Here is an 18,263-nt window from a genome sequence, read left to right as displayed (position 1 = left end):
ATAAATTTTACTGGTTGTCCACTGTGTGAAGAATTTTTGGGTATAATATGTCACAGTTTACTTTATTTTGCTATCCTCACTTACATAAATGCACCCACTAGTAAAAATATATCAAAAATATCAAAAATGTCTGAATAATGTTTGGTTTGACTGTATACATACACACGCTACCATTCAAAAGTTTAGGGTCGGTAAGTAAAGTAAAAACAGTAATATTGTAAAATAATCAAGCATAACCCTTTTCTATTATAAAATCTAATTTATTTCTGTGATGGCAAAGCTGAATTTTCAGCATCATTACTTCAGTCTTCAGTCACATGATCTCTTTAAATCATTTTAATACGCTGATTTGCTGCTCAAAAAACATTTCTTAATTATCAATTTTGAAAACGGTTGTGCTGCTTAATATTGTTGTGGGAATCAGAATACATTTTTTCAGTATTCTTTGATAAATAGAAAGTTTAAAAGAAAATGGAAATCTTTTGCAACATTATAAATGTCTTTACTGACACTTTTTATCCATTGAATGCATCCTTGCTGAATAAAACTATTAATTAAAAAAAAAATTACTGAGAAACTTTTGACGGTAGTGTATATTTATTTAAAATATGCAAAATAGAAACATTTTATCAGAATTTTGCACCCCATATATAATTGTATATCTTTGTGTATATAATTTGTTATTTTATTATTAAAACATGATAAATGTGAAGGTAATATTAATTTTACTGAGATAGAACAGCTTTATTTATTTCTGTGTATAGATACAACAGTATCTTACATTTTCTGTACTTATTACAGTGTGAGAGACTCGTATATTTGCAACATGATGAATAAAGAGAAAAACTCAGTGAGCCCGAACTGCAAACGCTGGTCATATGATGACATCAAAGAGGCCAATTTCATGCGCTTTCTGCTTGAGGTGAGATTCACAGAGCCCATAGCTCATATTTCACTTTTTGAATTTATTTATTTTACAGCCCAAACCCCATACCTTTATGCTACTAATTTTCATTTTGATGTTTGTCATTTATACATAGTTTGTCATAGTGTTCTCCAGTGCAGTTATTAGCAATTATGTTTAATTTTTGTTGTTTGTTAGTTTAATTGTTTTCTTTTATTTTTTATTATTTCTTGATGATGCTTTAGGACAACGCTCTGGAAATATTCTTAAAGAACGGAACTTCGGTGTTCCTGGTATTCTTCAACAATGACCACATCAATGCATATAAGAGGTAAAGTGAGAGAGTGCTTTAGGCAGGTGAAGAACTGTGTGTGAGGTGACAGACTAAATTGATTTATCTTGATTTTTTTTTTTCTCTCTCTGTCTTTGTCTTTCTTTCCAGGCTGTGTTCTGTGGTCTCCTCATTAAAGGGAAGAGGAGAGACTGTACTTAATGTGAGGTGAGTGTCAAAAGCATCTACCAGATCTTGCAGACAGCTGCCACTTCAGTTGGAGAGACTGTGATGCTTTTATATTGAAACAGACAGAGTTTTGTGGTTTCAAAGTTGCCAGAAAAGACAGAGAAGTATGTGTGCGGTTAAATATTGACAGGAAGACTCTCAATCCCCTCAACAATATCCTGGCATTACACTGGAACTACAATTACTGCATCTTCAGCACTTTCTACCAATTAAAACAGCCTCAGTAACTTTTCAAAGTCATAAGCTGCCAATAGTCACGATTTTATAGTTGTTAATTGTCTGCAAGGGTGCCATAAGCTTTCTACCTATTTGTTATTTCAGATGTTGTTTTGTTTCAAATTACCGTTCCTTAACTCACCATTTCAATTTCTGCTCAATTTAGTTTTATCATGTTTAGTTCCCCTGACTTTTTGACATGATGAAGAGGGAATGGGCTTAATATCAACATTGTTTCCCATTGGCTTCAAAGCAAAAAAATTTATCTTACAGTGAGGAATGTACAGTAATTTCATGCATAATTTTTTAATGATACTATACAGATTACAGATTAAAGGACCCCTTGTTGGATATAGAAATGGAGCATATTGTGAAAAATTTTAAACATGGCCTATAAAAACATTTATACTAGTAACAATTAATGTATTTACATATTTAATTAATCATTAATGATGTACAAATTCATATATTTGTACATTTTAATTCTATTTAATTTGGGAGGCACAATGAATCAGTTAGCTGAAGTTTAACTTTAGCTTTGGTTGAAGTTAACTTTGTTGTAGTTTAGTTTGACACATTTTTTTTTTTTCACACAAATGAGTTTGAGATTAAAAAAATAATTGCTGGACCCCCTGCAAAACCTGCAGTTTATTTAATAAAATTCCAGGAGTAGATTCAAGTGTTAAAACAGTCATTATGTATTAATGTTTTAATAAAAGACGATGTATTGGTGTCTCCAGCAGGTCTGTCTCGTTCTCTGTGAAAACTTGGAGGTGAGGTAGTAGTCTTTTGCCGCCAATTTTCTTGAATACCTCGAGCTACCGAGTTTGGCGAGATCAGCCCTGAAAAATTAATCTTCCTTTGCGACCTATCAAGCAGCTTTTTCTTTCTGCACTTCTCTTGACAAGGATGGCACAAATCTCCCTCTCTCAACAAATACAGACTTCCCGTCGTCTTTACAGAGTCTGAGTCTTTGCCGTCTCGCTGTGTGTAGGCCATAGGATTGCATTTGGTGTTAAATTTTGTCAGGTTGGGCAGCACCTGGATGCATTCAGGTACCTGTGTGAGCAAGTTATCAAAAAGTCCCAGCTCTGTCAGGTTTGTCAGGGCAGCAAAGGTGGGCGGGAGGGTGTTTAGACGATTCATACCCAAATTCAGAACTTGGAGATTTCTCAGATTTCCTATTTCAGGCGTCAAGCCAGCAGAGTCCAGGTTGTTGTTACAGAGGTTGAGGTGGACTAGAGATCCCAGGAGTCCGATGCTTTCAGGCAGTTGTTCGATTTGGTTGCTGTGAAGGTCTAACCAACGCAGTCCGGTCAGCTGGCCAATGAATTCTGGGATTGTTTTCAATTTGTTCCGGCTCAGGTCAAGTTCCTCTACATTCCGTAACTTTAGGAGGCATTTGGGAAATGTGGCGATGCCTACGTTGCTCAGATCAAGTCGTAGTTTGCCATCTGGAGTTACTCTGAGAGCATTTTTAGCCATTTTCAATGTTATCTTCGTACCTTTGGCTCCACCTGCTCTCTTCCCTTTAGCCATGGAGCTGTACAGACACAGATTAATGGTTAAACGCTTCTGTAGCATCAATTTGATTAAGTCTTAACTCAAGTCATGTAATTATTATCTCAGGACCTCGTAGCTTTAAACATGTATGACTTAATGACAGGACAGTTTAGTTGTTTGCATAGGGAAAGAGGTATCATGTATGCCCACGGGCAGTATCGGGGGGCGCAGAGGTGTCGGGCCGTTGGGGAATGAGAGGGGTGTAATGTTTACACCCAGACTCACTCACCCAACTCACCCTAAAGGGATCTTTTAGGATAATGTCGTTCTCTAATTAAGGCTAATACCAGATAACAGTGGGTACGGTGAGCACCCAACAGATATTCTGGGAAAAGCTGTTTGTGTTCCATCTGATTGATCCAGGGCGGCGCTAGCAGTCTGTGTGACTGTGTGAAGAGAGTCAAATCAGTACTTTGATAAATGACACTGGTAAGAGATTTAAACTCGCTCCCTTCATATCTTCCCATTAAAAAGGAGGAGTGGCTGCGTTGTAAGCCCTTTGGCGACTCATTAATCACATTGGTAGATGGGCTAATACGGTTCATCCTGTTTCTATTAGACCTTTTGTTTTTGAATCCATTGCATCCGAGAGGTGCAATTACAGAGAGCTGACCATCGACGTGATCCATCTTCATGTTGTTTGTGATTCGCTGATTCTGAACGCTCCAAACGAAGAGAAAATTGGATGGTGTTGCTATTTTCGTGACATATGGAATATAATAGATGTTACAACTACATGATTTAAAACCATAAATCATTTGTAACCAAAATATACTTTTTAATTGATGAATATGCTTTTGGAAATCTCTTATTCTTTTAGAGTATTCAAAATTCTACCAAAATTAACATTAATAAAAAATTAAATGGTTTTGAATGTTGTGCCAATGATACAACAATACTTATTTAACTAAAACAGATAAGAGTGAATACAGTCAGACACTTTCTCACTTGTCATTTTTGTTGTTTTAAAATATGATCCACATTGCTAATATGAAATGCCTATTTTTAGTTATAGAAAAAAAAATATAAACACAGTGATTAACAGAATTAAGCTTCAGTGTCTAACTTTGCTAGTTGTGCCACTAGTTGTATCTGTATTCATCCTACTAAATCATTCACTAGGCACATTTTTTAAGTATATTTTTGTAGTTTTATCATTAAACAACATTTGTGTCACTTTTTAATTATTTCTTCTGTGCTTAAACAATCTTCACAAGAACTTCAGAAAGACTAAAACGATTAAAGGTAAAAGGATTACGCAAAAGTGTGTAAAAAACCATCATTTTCTCAACCAGCTATTGTTACCCAGGATTCATTTCATCCCCTTTCTGGTGTGAAGGAAGACTTAAATACGTTTTTCTTACTCACAGTTTTTAAATGAGGTCCACAACTGAATTTCTTGAGAATCAGGGGAGGATCTTCAGACTGTAGTCCAAAAAGAAGCTTTGTCCTGTTTAACTTTTGTTACCAAGCAACGCTTGCGTGGGGTGCCAAGAGTTTTATTGTCCTGTGACCGTAGCGCACACAAAAGAAAGGGGAGAAAGAAGTGCTGCAGCATTTGTGTGTGTGTGTACACTCCCTCAGATTACATTTCCAGAATGTTCTTTGAAGTCCAGGACGTTAATAGTATTACCCATTAGCCACAATTGAACTTTGTATTTTCTTTCTTTCTTTCTTTTCTTTCTTTCTTTCTTTCTTTCTTTCTTTCTATATATGGGAATAAATAGTGATAAGTGCAAACCACTTTCAATAGTTGTGGTGTAAATCCGATCATCAGCATGCGTGCATGTCAAATCAGTGGTGATTTTGCATGTTTGGTTGTATGTTTGGTTGTTGGGTTGCTTGTTGTAAGAGCCACACTTCGTAATCTTGTAATTCAGTAATATGTGTGAAGGGGTAACCAAACTTCCAAGATGTTACTGTCCTTTTACAGTTATTTTCAAAAACCTATAGATGGCACTATTTACTCCTTTAAAGGAGGGAACGGCATGACTGAAAATAATTTCAACCCTTATTTCCACAAGAATGTACGTCTCTTTTGCCCCGTGTCTGATGAAAGATGGACCTCCTTGGTTTAAACCATAAGCTCTTTCTATTCCTTAACCTGTTGCTATGCAACATTAGTAGACTTTGTTAAGATGACTAGTTCTGAATTCACCTTATTCAAAGCATTGATTCTGTAACTGTTAGGAATTAGAAGTAAACAACTCTGTTTGAATTACATGTCAGGTGCCATTGCAATAGGTCAAATAAAATATTCTTCACAATAAAATATTTGAATTATATTTGTCTTCAAATACTTTTTTGCTGTGTTCATACAGAAGGACAGCAGCGATTGAGAAGACGGCCCTAATTAAATGGCAGGTAGGAACCTTCAGTTACTTTTACCATTATTAACCATCATCATTTGTGATATACATGCTACAACCTGCAAATTAATTGAATGCAGTAATAGAAACATAAGCTCTCTGCAAAAGTGATTTTATATTAACCCAAAATGCATTTTTTTTCTTCTGTTTTTGACACTATTTATATTATTTTTCCATAGAGGGGAGAAATAAGTAACTTTGAATATCTTATGCATCTAAACACGCTTGCTGGACGGACATACAATGACTTGATGCAATATCCTGTTTTTCCATGGATCATTGCTGATTATGAATCAGAGGTAAAATGAACATGCATCCAAACTTGAAACTTTTGAATTTCAAGGACCTTTTGATGCTGAATTCTTGTTTGTTTGATGATCTCATTTATCACTTGTTAGACACTGGATCTGTCCTGTCCTGCTACATTCAGAGATCTGTCTAAACCAATGGGAGCTCAAACCGAGAAGAGAAAAGCGAAGTTCATTCAGAGATACCTTGAAGTGGAAAATAATGATGGTAAAGACCTAAAAAACTTCTGCTTTTAGCTTAAGTTCATGAAGTTTGTCAGTTTCACCTGCAGATATGGAGGCCCATGAGTTTGTTTTCTTGTTGTTTGTTTTCTTTCACAAAACTGGAAAAAAAAACTGATTCTGTTAACAAATAGCAGCTTTGAAACATAAAGGCAGTGCTGTTATTTAGAAAAAAAGAATTCAGGGCTGCAGGACTGGATTAAATGATAAAATAAATGCTTTTATGTTACTGTACTTAGTGAATATTATGATTACAGGTGATCTGTCGGCTCAGTGTCATTACTGCACACACTATTCCTCAGCCATCATAGTGGCCTCATACCTGGTGAGGATGGAGCCTTTCTCCCAGACCTTCCTCCAGCTGCAGGTAAACTTCTCACCTGTGTGACCAGACTCAAATACATCACACTACTGTTGTTACAGGGCACACAGTGCAACAGAAACCGAAATAAATAATGTGTGTTGGCCTCTTCTTTATCAAATGAAGCACAAAACATGTCTGTGTGACAGAACTTCTCCTATAAAATTAAATTTTTCTAAATTGAACTTACTTGATGAAACAAGCTTCATTGTTTTTGGCCTTGTTTGGGCTTGTGTGCGCTTTTTATTTTTTCTTTCCAAAACTGAATTAGGGTATGATTTTAATATGTATGCAAATAAATTCTTTTGCGTCACTTGCTTGCAAAACCACATTTTGTTTTTAAAGCACATTTCATTTATACACATGGAACCAATTGATTAAAATAAAATGTCATACATATTTGATAGCCGGTGTAACGTAATGCAAACATTAGGATAACACTTTGCAATGATATTTGCTTAACTTGAACAGCTTTCCTCCGTACAGTAATATTCATAATCAGATTTGTGCCACTAACAGTATATTACTTTCATTCAATGAGGGCATTTGCTTTTCCTGCAAATTACATAACTTCTCCAGAGATTTTCATGAGGACATATAAACTCCCTTGAAAAATAAAAAGCCTGAATCAATTGCTTGAAAATGTCTCAAATCTAAGCAGTTGTTCCTTGACTATTCATATACACACATGGGGCTGTTTTAGTGTTCTAGCCTTGCTGGCGGTGGGGCTCCCAGCCTTATGCATTAAACAAACGCATATGATGGCATGTCTATTTCCATCCTTTGTAATTTTCCTTGCTCTGAATCCTTTTCATTGAGCCACTTTGGTTTCAAATAACATTAGAAATGTGCTCCCTTCCTAGAGTTTTAACATTTTTTTTAATTGTTTTTATTTTTATTTATTTATTTATTTATTTTTAGGGCGGAGCATTTGACGTTCCAGAGCGGATGTTCCACAGCATTCAGAACGAGTGGGAATCTGCATCTAAGGACAATATGAGTGATGTCAGAGAGCTCATTCCAGAATTTTTCTACCTCCCGGACTTTCTTGTCAACTTCAACCAATTTGACTTTGGTAATATATCAGTGTTATCTCCAGGGCTTGACATTAACTTTTTTGCTCACCAGCCACTGTGGCTAGTGGATTTCCAAAGTTACTAGCTACTCAGGATTTTCACTGGCCACAATTTTGACATTGATACCATGGGAAAAAACTGTCGTATAGATATTTTTAATGTTATCTCATAATTTGGCAGCAGGTATATTATGCTGCTGTTACTTTAGCCCCTTTCACACAGAGATTCCGGAAAATACACTGATAATGTGTCCCAGGATCATTTAATTTTGGTTCATTCACATTGCCAGTGATTATCTGGAATCTGTGCATGCGTTCACAAACATCCCATAAAGATCCTGTAAAGACACGTGACATCAAGATACCATCAGGTCACTGCAGCGTCTTAAGTTTGCTTATGATCTGCGATTTGTCTCAAGAGAAACCACGCTCGTCCATTTTTTTTTTTTCTGATTCGATCATAAACTAACGCATCTCGTTGGTGGACGATCTCAGGATGGTGAACGATCTCAGGATCAATCCCGGGATGTGTTTGCGTTCACACAGAAGACACCCTAGCAATTCTATGGCAATTTTCTGGGATCAGCGCTCTGTGTGAAAGAAGCTTTTAAGACCTGATGCATGGATACATTATACTGTTCTTTCTCAACGGTTTACGTTCACTTAAAACATAACTGACTGTGTTTACGTGAATACTCACCAAGTCCGGCCTTTGGACATTATTTTGTGTGTATTTGACTGTTTAAGCGCAATAAGCAGTAAAAAGAAATCAATTTAGTACTGAGAGGAGGCTTTATGTGCGCACTTTGGGTGTGAGCAGAAAATCTGCGGGAATGAGTAAAATTATGTGCAAAGTGTAATCCCTCGCCAAGGTTAGCTAAACAATCGAATGGAAATGTAGGGGGTTTTTTTTTTCATGATTTGAGTCAAAGAAGCTTTTTTTGGATATTTTATTTGTAAATGACCTGTTTCATAAGTCTGTAAATGTGTGTATTGATAATATAGGGTGCATGCAGGACGGGACGTCATTAGATGATGTGGTTTTGCCACCATGGGCCAAAGGAGACCCACAGGAGTTCATCAGAGTACACAGAGAGGTCAGTTTCTCTGGTCAAGGCTGTCCATCAAACTCAAAATAGGCCTTTTTTGTGGACCACCAGCATCATAGTATCAAATTCTAGCTTAAATGCTACTATACTTACTCTTAGACTATACATGAGACAACGAGTGTCAGTGTAATCATAGCACATACGAAGTTTCATGAAAACAAGCATGGGGTAAAACAGTATCAGTGTTGCTGCACCATTCATATCCAGCTAAACTTGGCGATAGTTAAATAATTTTTGTAGCTGCTTTATTTTTTGCCTTTCTTGAGATAATAAGCACTTGTTGAGTTCATCAAGGAAGCCCCATTACTCTGTTTAACGCCATTGTAATTAGAAGATAACAGGCCCAATTCAGCGCAAGTACAATATCTGCACTCTCCTATAACTCCATTACTGAAGCCTGCTGGTTATTGGAATGAATGCTTTCTTTCTCACTACGTTATGCCTGCAGGCATATAAGGGCCAGGCTTTATCAGTTCCCAATCTACAGAGCAATATTTGTATCATTTCCAGATGGCATAAAATGAGCTATTCTGTCTGCTCGCCTTCCTTCATATGCAAATGAAGGGAATTATAGGGATCTTCCACAATTTAGTGCTTGTGACTTAGAGCTGCTTTGATTATACATGTTATTTTAAGTGTTTTTTTTTTTTTTTGCTTGTGTGTATATGTTTATGTTGTTTGGGCATTTTAGCCAATTCTAAAATACTTATATTTAAAAAAAATATTGAAAAAATAGCTTATTAACATAAAATAGGAATACAAACTTTTGGAATATAATCTTTAGATCAGATTGTTTGAACTGTAATCAGTCGTCCGGATGGAATAATATCTTTTTAAAATGCATTATTGTGCAATCTCTTTGACCTGGTATGTGTAAGCTTTTCCGCCTGCACTTCTACAGAAATAAAAGTTATGGTATCACTGATAGTGTATTAGACCCATCCAGATCTGCTGACTGACCGAGTTTGCGCTCTCTGCAGGCTCTTGAGAGCGATTACGTAAGTGCACGCCTGCATCTTTGGATTGATCTGATCTTCGGCTACAGACAGCAGGGTCCGCCCGCAGTGGAGGCCCTCAACACCTTCCACCCGTACTTCTACACTGACAAACATGAAAGAGCAACTATGAAGGATCCTGTCATGAAAAGTACTGTCCTTGGCTATATCAACAACTTTGGCCAAATGCCGAAACAGGTACGCTAGTTGAGCAAACTAAAGAAAAAAAGGAGATCCCCCAAAATATCATGCATGCCTAATATACTGTATGCTAAAATAGCAACATTTTCAATGTTTAAAACCCTTCTGCAGTGTTGAAAAATCTTTCCCCTAATCTGGTGTTCCCAGTCAAAAATGAGTGATTTGCTTGTAAATCCCTCATTATGCTATATTATCATCAAATATTGGAATCAATCTTTTTAAATCTTCTAACTTGTTTTCTTTCAGTTAGAACAGGTTTTGTATTTCTTTTTGCAACTCATTATTTGCAGGCCTCATTGATCTGAACTTATGCAACTCAGCATGATCAATGTTGTGATCGATCCTAACATCAATCAGTTTCTAAAAGAAATACAAAACCCGTCCTTTGAAACAAATTGAAAAGAAAACAAGTTAGTAAAAAGATTGAATTCAATATTTGGCAATAATATGACATAACAATAGATTTATAAGCAGTTTTTGTAGGCCGGTCATTTTTGACTGGGAAATTTAACAATGTTGGGGGGAAAAAAGCTAAAAAATTAGTAAGTTTTAGTCCAATGCGATGACATTAAAGGGTTAGTTCACCCAAAAATGAAAATAATGTCATTTATTACTCACCCTCATGCCGTTTCACACACGCAAGACCTTCGTTAATCTTCAGAACACAAATTAAGATATTTTAGTTGAAATCCAATGGCTCCGTGAGGCCTACATAGGGAGCAATGACATTTCCTCTCTCAAGATCCATAAAGGTACTAAAAACATATTTAAATCAGTTCATGTGAGTACAGTGGTTCAATATTAATATTATAAAGCGACGAGAATATTTTTGGTGCGCCAAACAAAACAAAATAATGACTTTTTTAGTGATGGCCGATTTCAAAACACTGCTTCAGGAAGCATCGGAGCACAATGAATCAGTGTATCGAATCATGATTCAGATCGCGTGTCAAACTGCCAACGGCTGAAATCACGTGACTTTGGCGCTCCGAACAGCAGATTCGATACACTGATTCATTGTGCTCCGATGCTTCCTGAAGCAGTGTTTTGAAATCGGCCATCACTAAATAAGCCGTTATTTTGTTTTTGTTTATTGGCGCTCCAAAAATATTCTCGTCGCTTTATAATATTAATATTGAGCCACTGTACTCACATGAACCGATTTAAATATGTTTTTAGTACCTTTATGGATCTTGAGAGATCTATGAAGGCCTCACGGAGCCATCGGATTTCAACTAAAATATCTTAATTTGTGTTCCGAAGATTAACGAAGGTCTTACGGGTGTGGAACGGCATGAGGGTAAGTAATAAATGACAGAATTTTCATTTTTGGGTGAACTAACCCTTTAACAAGCATTTTTGGGGAAAAGAAAACCCTCTCTGGGTCAAAATGACCCGAACACATTTAGAAGGTTAAAAGTTTCTTTCCTGTACTGAGATGATTTTTTTTGTGGTACTGTATGTTTAATGCCATACTAAAAGAAGTTTTATGCTTCCAGCTCTTCACAAAACCACACCCTAGCCGCACATCTCACAAAGGTCCTGCTGCAAAAGAGACATCGGTATCCAGTCAGATAACCCCCTTTTTCTTCAAACTGGACAAGCTCAAGCCCTCCACCCAGGCAATAAAAGGTACATTGCCTGCTTAAAATGAACATTCTCAGCTCTGTGGTCGAGACCCCACATTTAATCATTCATAGTCACCTTGTTATTTTATTCCATTCCTCAATTATTTTTTACAAGATGGGCCATGTCTACGGGGAGCAATAGGAGCCGCGAGGCAGAAGATGCTGGCTAGACTTTTCACAGGCTCATTTTCTCAGTCATAGCTCATCTTGGCTCCATTCAGCTCCTGCTATTTGTTAGGCCATTCTTGATGATACAGCCACTGAGGCTTATTTAATAATCTGAATATCCCAAAAGGATCTCTCTTAGAAAATTAGATGATTCTCTTTCGCTGTGTTTCCATCTCTCTCGCTCTATTGTCTCTCACTCAATATCTTGTTCTCACATCAGGCGTTACTATATCATTCTGATCAGTAAATCCAACAAGGAAAGATTTAAAGGGCATCTTGAGAGAAATTTTCAATCATCTAAGGCTTCATTATGGTTTCTGTTACTGTTCTTCTGTCAGTGAGCGAGGAGATTGACTGTGTCCTCACATATGTAGGTCATTTGAAAGTAGAATACTCCTTCCTCTTGACCACACAGGAATTTTTTTTATTTTTTTTTTGTACTTTTATCCTTGAACCTGAGACAGTTGTTCCAATTCAACTAAAAAATGTCAGAAATGCCTGATTCATAAAAATTTGAGATAGATCGATACAATAACAGTGTAAAAAGGTGGCTGACAAATAACATGGTCATTTCAACATCAAGATTTTTGTTTAAATATATAATATATACAATGAGTTCCAAAAATGAAAGAGAGAGAGCATGTCACACTGCAGGACATTGCTGTTTCATCTCAACTGCCCAAAAATGTTGATAAAGCTGATTTTCTGTTGTTTCTCTTCATAGAGCTCTCGCTGGGTCCTGTTGGTCAAATAGTGTGTAGAGAGAAGGATGTATTGGTCGTGGAAAAAAACAAACTTCTCATCCCTCCACATTGGAACACATACTTCTGCTGGGGATCTTATGACCAGACCTGCTCTTTTGGGAGCTACACAGCCGAAAAGGTTTGCTTTTATAGTTTCTCTAGATCCATAAATAAATTAAAGTGACGGTTCTGCTTGTAATGTTTTCCTATTGTGTAACTGAATTATTGTTTATGATTTAACAAGGTTACTTCTGTTTGGCTGTTAAAGTTTGATAGCTTTATTGCCTGTGCTGCAGAGCTTTGGAGTGTGTGAGAGCCTGTCGGACTGGGGAGAGGCTGTGTGTGCTGCCTGTCCCAACCACAGCACCATCATCACGGCTGGGACCAGCACTGTAGTGTGTGTGTGGGACGTCTCCATTAGCAAGGACAAACTCAAACACATGAGACTCAAACAGGTCAGATTCACACTTGTTACCATTCATTAAGACCCAAGTTCACGCTTAAATGTCACAAAGCAGTTTTGTGGAAAGATTTTTAAAATAAATGTTCTGTTGTTTTCCATCCTAGACCTTGTACGGTCACACAGACACAGTGACATGTCTGGTAGCATCAGAAGCACATAGCGTGATTATTAGCGGCTCTCTTGACCAGACCTGCATCCTGTGGGATCTGGAGGACCTCAGCTACATCACACAGTTACCAGAACATTCCTCTGCTGTGTCTGCCCTGGCTATTAATGACCTGACCGTGAGTACCCTCCAGCAAAAACATACACGCTCTGAGGTCAGCCTGCATTTTTCAGCTCCCAAATCTCTCTCCATCCATCTCACTCCCGCACATTTAATTTGGTTAGGGCCGTTTGGCTCGTGTTGCCTCTGGATGACACATTTATACCGGCTCATTTGCACCCGCAGAGCGGTTTCTGCAACTCCCTTCATCCAGATGTGTGAAGGAAGGGTGGGCACATCCTTCCCTTCAGACCTGCTTTAACACTTAAAACCCCCTGTTACACAGTGTGAAACGTGTACCTGCTACTAAAAACACAAGATACGAGTACTGATGTATGATTCCAAAACTCTAATAATTCAAATATTACAGCAAATTGAAAGTATTTAAGGTCATTTAACCATATGTTATTATTTCTTCATACATTTTAAGGTTTGCTTAAATGTCCAAATATGTTTTTGGGCCACTGTAAATATCAGAGTTTTATGCATGAAATGAATTAAAAATGCCTTTTAAATTTCAGTTAAATTCCTAGTAGCACATAGGTTGCAGAATTGCAATTTGATGTAAATAGGCAGAATTTAAAGCCGCAGTCCGTAACTTTTTTTGGTTAAAAATTATGCAAAATCAAATTTTGAGCAAGTACATAACCAGCCAGTGTTCAAAACTATCTCCTTACCTTAGCCCGATTTACAACCGTAAGCTTGTAATAATGTTTTATAATAAAATCGGTACTGGTGGGTTTCCACAGGAAATTTGAGCATGCAGCCGTTTGACTTTGCGTCATTGCGTCATCAGTGACAACTGGAGATTCACCCGTAGTCAAAAGCAAAAGACTTCGGACTGCAGAGTGGCTACAGAAATTGAAATCTACAGCTAACGCTAACACACACTAAATACATAGTCATGCAATGCTGATGTTGTTAACATTAACAATTTGAGAACAAAGTATAACAATAATAATAATTTGCACGGTTTGACATGATCCGAGCGATCGTTAGATTTAATCACCATTGGCAGTGTGGTTTATGCTTTTTTCTCAGTTGGTCAGAACAAAAGTGGCAGATATGTTACTTACTTGTTCAGATCACATAGATTCCGAAGTACAGTATCCACACCGATGTGGTGACTGACAGCAAACATTAAATTCATCCGCGCTGAGGAGCCGTGCTGTTGCACAACCCAAGTAAAGATGATAATTCCGCAAACAACTGCAACTGCAGGTTTTAAACAGAGATGGCGACAAAGAGGCAAAACTTACGGACTGCAGCTTTAAATAAATTCATGTAACTGTCATTTTTAACTAGAAAAACATTTGTCAAGACAAGCTTTGAAGGTTTTCTTGTTTGAAAGTTTAAAAAATAAAATAAAATATCTTATTTTACAGTTTAAAAGTTTATAAGTTTGTAAGATGTTTTACATTTTTTTTGAATGAAGTTTCTTATGTTCACCAAGGCTGCGTTTATTTGATCAAAACTATGGTAAAAACTAATATTGTGAAATATTGAAATTTAAAGCTGTTTTCTATTTTTAAATACATTTTAAAATGTAATTTATTCCTGTGATGACAAAGCTGAATTTTCAGCACCATTACTCCAGTCTTCAGTGTCACATGATCCTTATAGAAATCATTCTAATATGCTGATTTGCTGCTCAAGAAATGTTTATTATTACTATTATCATTGCTGAAAACAGTTGTGCTGCTTATTATTTTTACAGAAAATGTGATATTTTTTCATGATTCTTTGATTAATAGAAAGTTCAAAAGAACAATATGTATTTGAAATTTAATTGTTTTGTAATGATGTGAAAGTCACTTTTAATCAGTTTAATGCATCCTTGCTGAATTATAGTATTAATTTCTTTTAAAAACCCCTAAACTTTTGTACAGTAGTATAGATGGATAGATCATTGCCTGATATGTGCATCATTAATCGCCTTTCTGTCTTTCTCAGGGTGAGATTGCGTCATGCGCAGGGACCCAGTTGTACCTGTGGACTATGAAAGGGCAGCTGCTGGCATCCGTAAACACATCCTGTCGGTCTGAAGGAAACATTCTGTGCTGCTGTTTCACGCAGAAGTGCGAGTGGGACTCTCGCAACGTGATCATCACCGGCAGCACCGATGGCATCGTCCGGGTACGGGCTGATCCTCAAAATGGGCCTTTTCAATGCTCTTCCGAAGGCTCTGAAAGATGATGGGGCGTAGCGTTTGCGTAGTGAACTTTATAATGAGAGCGTTTAAATGAGAAGTCTTCTCCAAAGACTACACCTTTGTGTTTAAGCAATAAATCTTTCCTGTAGAGTTTCCTGCTTAATAGTCAGGTAATATAGCTGAAAAATATTAAAATATGGTAACTGGGATATTGAAATGGGGCTCACAGGCTTGGCTGAGAAGTCCCACTGAAGCATTAATAGTTACATGTGCTCACTTTAGATGAGGTAAGAGCAGTTATTAAATCAAAATGCTTCTTAAATTAGGCATCAATTGGAGCCTTGGACCTGCGACATCAATGGCCGGCAGATTTGATTTATGAATATAGCTTCAATTGCATTCGATTTTTTTTTCCCCCTCTTTTTTTTCATTAACCGTGTGGTTCTGTTGCAGATATGGAAGACTGAATATACTAGAGTACAATTACCTGGACATGAGGAGTGCTCGGTGTCTCAAGGGCATGTTTTGTCATCAGCTCCTGAGGAAGCAGGTAACACTAATACACTTCACCTTAAGTGCAGAATTGAACTAGAGCGTGAATATGTGCTTTTGCTCTCGCCTCCGGTCATAGGACCGGTATAACCCACAAGCTTCCTTAATGGCCAGCATGAAATAAGAGGAACTCGCTCAGAATATTGGAAAACAATGTACTTTGTGACGTCACGAGAATCGTTATTTTCTAATATACAAGTAATGTTTGAAATTAAATAGCCAAACCAAATACTAGACATCCTTCAAAAATGCTGTATAAATCGGATTACGTCTGTTCTTAAGTGTGATAGTACAGACACTCAGCCGGAGGTTCGGTTTTGAGCGATCCGCAAGAAAAGTTCATAATGATCTACTGTTTTGTGCGACGCATTAGGGCTAGCTGCGAGGAATTATGGGGCAAAGTTATTAAACATACAGCCTGTAAACACTGATGAGCAATTTTGCTGATGTAGGCATGCAATTTAGAAAGCAATAATAACCAAATCCAATTTGGTACACATTGGTTACAGCACAGCGTCAGCGCGTGTAAGTATCAACACGTTTAAATTAAATTGGGGGAACTCGTTGTAACAGTGAAGGCTTTATATTAGATGTATTTCTCTCAATTTAGCAACGTGCTGACCATAAATAATCTCTGTCTCATATCTCACTCTTGCTTTTGCTTTTCTTAGACAGCAGCTCGTGGAAGTGGGAAAGACACCTGGTGCTCTGTCGAGAGTTAAACCGCAATCAGGCCGTCTCTCGTCGCCGCTGCAAAAATAACCCTGCGATTACGGCTCTGGGCATATCCAGGTATTGACAAAAGGCCGGCCTCTCTCGGACCAAAATATGGTCTGAAAGCTGGTTTCAAATGGATCCTCTCCTTTTTGAAATGAATCAGTGCAGGATTAAACTCAGTATTATTAGCAGTGTCTTTTCTTATAAAGATATCATTTTAATGTGATTTCAGAACGCATGGCACACTGCTGGTAGGTGATGCCTGGGGCAGGGTGTACAGCTGGTCCTGCGAGAGCTAGGATCAATCAATCATCCGTCAGTCAGCGTTCAAGTCGGCAGTAACTGCAGCTGAATGCAGCCGCATGCCAGCGGAGAGTCCAGCTTAAGAGCTGCCTACGTATGCACTTTGCTCTCACCACTTCCAGCAGGACTGCTGACTTCAGGAGACCCACTCTGGGTCTGGTGAATTACAGGGATGACGCATTCTTTCTTGGACTGGGTGAGGCTCGCTGGCCAGGGCCGGAAACACAACACTGCTTATTTAAGAAATGAAAGATGATGCCATTTTAAAAAAATAAATTAGGCCCATTTAGTGGATCGGTTTTATTGTATAGTAGCTCTCTTTCTCTCGCTGGACTCTCAGAAAGCCAAAGTAATGTTTATTTTATAAACACTGGTATGCTGGAGTTTCAAAGCCATTCGCTTGTGTGCCATTTCATATTTTTGTTTTTAAATTACACTGGTGGACATACTGAATGGATATGTGTACTTTATAAAGCAGCAGGGTTCTGCTTACTAGCTGTTTTTTATGTTGGAACCATGAGAACTTTTTAATACAATATATACTGTAAATCAAGATGATTTTATTAGTTAAATTTAACAATCTGTAATTAAATGAAAATAAATTTTTTTACTCATTATGTGGTCCTGCTATCTCAGTCTGGCTACTGTTAAAGGGCTGAATCAACCCTCCTCAACCAATTAGAGTCAGAGTTTCCATTGGCAACGTGCCTCAGATTCCCGTCATAGAGGGTGCGGATTTGTAAAACTGCATTTACACGCATTCCATGATTTGGAGAATTCTGAAATAAATACCACAAAATTATGGCATATAGGAAACAACATAGATATGCTTTTTTATCACTGCTAATACTTTGTTAACATTAATGCATTCTGTGTAATAAGCTAACAATAAACGATAGATAGATAGATAGATAGATAGATAGATAGATAGATAGATAGACAGATAGATATAACTTTGGGGTTGTTAATATTTTTAATTTTATGATTAAAATTTTTTTTTAAATATTTCAAATAACTATTTTCCATTTTTACATATTTTAAAAACTTTCTAATATGCTAATTAGGTGTTGAATAAACATTTCTTATTATCAATGTTGGAAACCGTTATGCTGCTTAATATTTTTCTGTAAATTGTGATACATTTTTTTAAATTCTTTGATTTGATAGAATGCTTAAAAGAACAGAATTTATTTGAATAATTTTTTTTGTAACAATGTAGAGCTGAATCGCTTTTGATAAATTTTATGTTTTTGCTGAATAAAAAAAAAAAAAAAACCACTGACTACAACTTATACAGTTTAAAGATTTTTAGAGAATTTAATTTTGGAACATTTTGTTTTTGTAGTGTGGTAAAGGACTGGAAAGAAAAATTATTTTGTTGTTTGGTTCGGAAAATATGTTTGTACTGTACATGCCTGTTTTTACTCAC

General features: G+C 36.9%; 1 protein-coding gene across 5 annotated transcripts in view; it reads left to right on the top strand.

The window, feature by feature from the left end:
* wdfy4 (WDFY family member 4) overlaps positions 1-17,448 on the top strand; it is a 48,691-nt gene extending 31,243 nt beyond the window's left edge. For 2 of the 5 annotated variants that reach the window (XM_051916086.1, XM_051916088.1), the window contains exons 45-63: positions 802-922; positions 1,150-1,235; positions 1,347-1,403; positions 2,381-2,413; positions 5,525-5,567; positions 5,752-5,871; positions 5,971-6,088; positions 6,360-6,469; positions 7,385-7,538; positions 8,544-8,635; positions 9,628-9,840; positions 11,343-11,475; positions 12,364-12,521; positions 12,679-12,837; positions 12,950-13,129; positions 15,064-15,246; positions 15,716-15,812; positions 16,486-16,606; positions 16,764-17,448. In XM_051916086.1, the coding sequence (XP_051772046.1) occupies positions 802-922; positions 1,150-1,235; positions 1,347-1,403; positions 2,381-2,413; positions 5,525-5,567; positions 5,752-5,871; positions 5,971-6,088; positions 6,360-6,469; positions 7,385-7,538; positions 8,544-8,635; positions 9,628-9,840; positions 11,343-11,475; positions 12,364-12,521; positions 12,679-12,837; positions 12,950-13,129; positions 15,064-15,246; positions 15,716-15,812; positions 16,486-16,606; positions 16,764-16,830 (2,245 nt within the window). In that variant the 3' untranslated portion in view covers positions 16,831-17,448. The remainder of the gene's footprint in view (positions 1-801; positions 923-1,149; positions 1,236-1,346; positions 1,404-2,380; positions 2,414-5,524; positions 5,568-5,751; positions 5,872-5,970; positions 6,089-6,359; positions 6,470-7,384; positions 7,539-8,543; positions 8,636-9,627; positions 9,841-11,342; positions 11,476-12,363; positions 12,522-12,678; positions 12,838-12,949; positions 13,130-15,063; positions 15,247-15,715; positions 15,813-16,485; positions 16,607-16,763) is intronic. The other 3 variants (XM_051916089.1, XM_051916091.1, XM_051916087.1) reach the window with 2 other exon arrangements.
* The last annotated feature ends 815 nt before the right edge of the window (positions 17,449-18,263 follow it).

This window comes from Ctenopharyngodon idella, chromosome 13 (genome assembly GCF_019924925.1).
Source record: "Ctenopharyngodon idella isolate HZGC_01 chromosome 13, HZGC01, whole genome shotgun sequence".
Classification (NCBI taxonomy): domain Eukaryota; kingdom Metazoa; phylum Chordata; class Actinopteri; order Cypriniformes; family Xenocyprididae; genus Ctenopharyngodon; species Ctenopharyngodon idella.
This window is presented reverse-complemented; position numbering and strand designations above follow the sequence as displayed.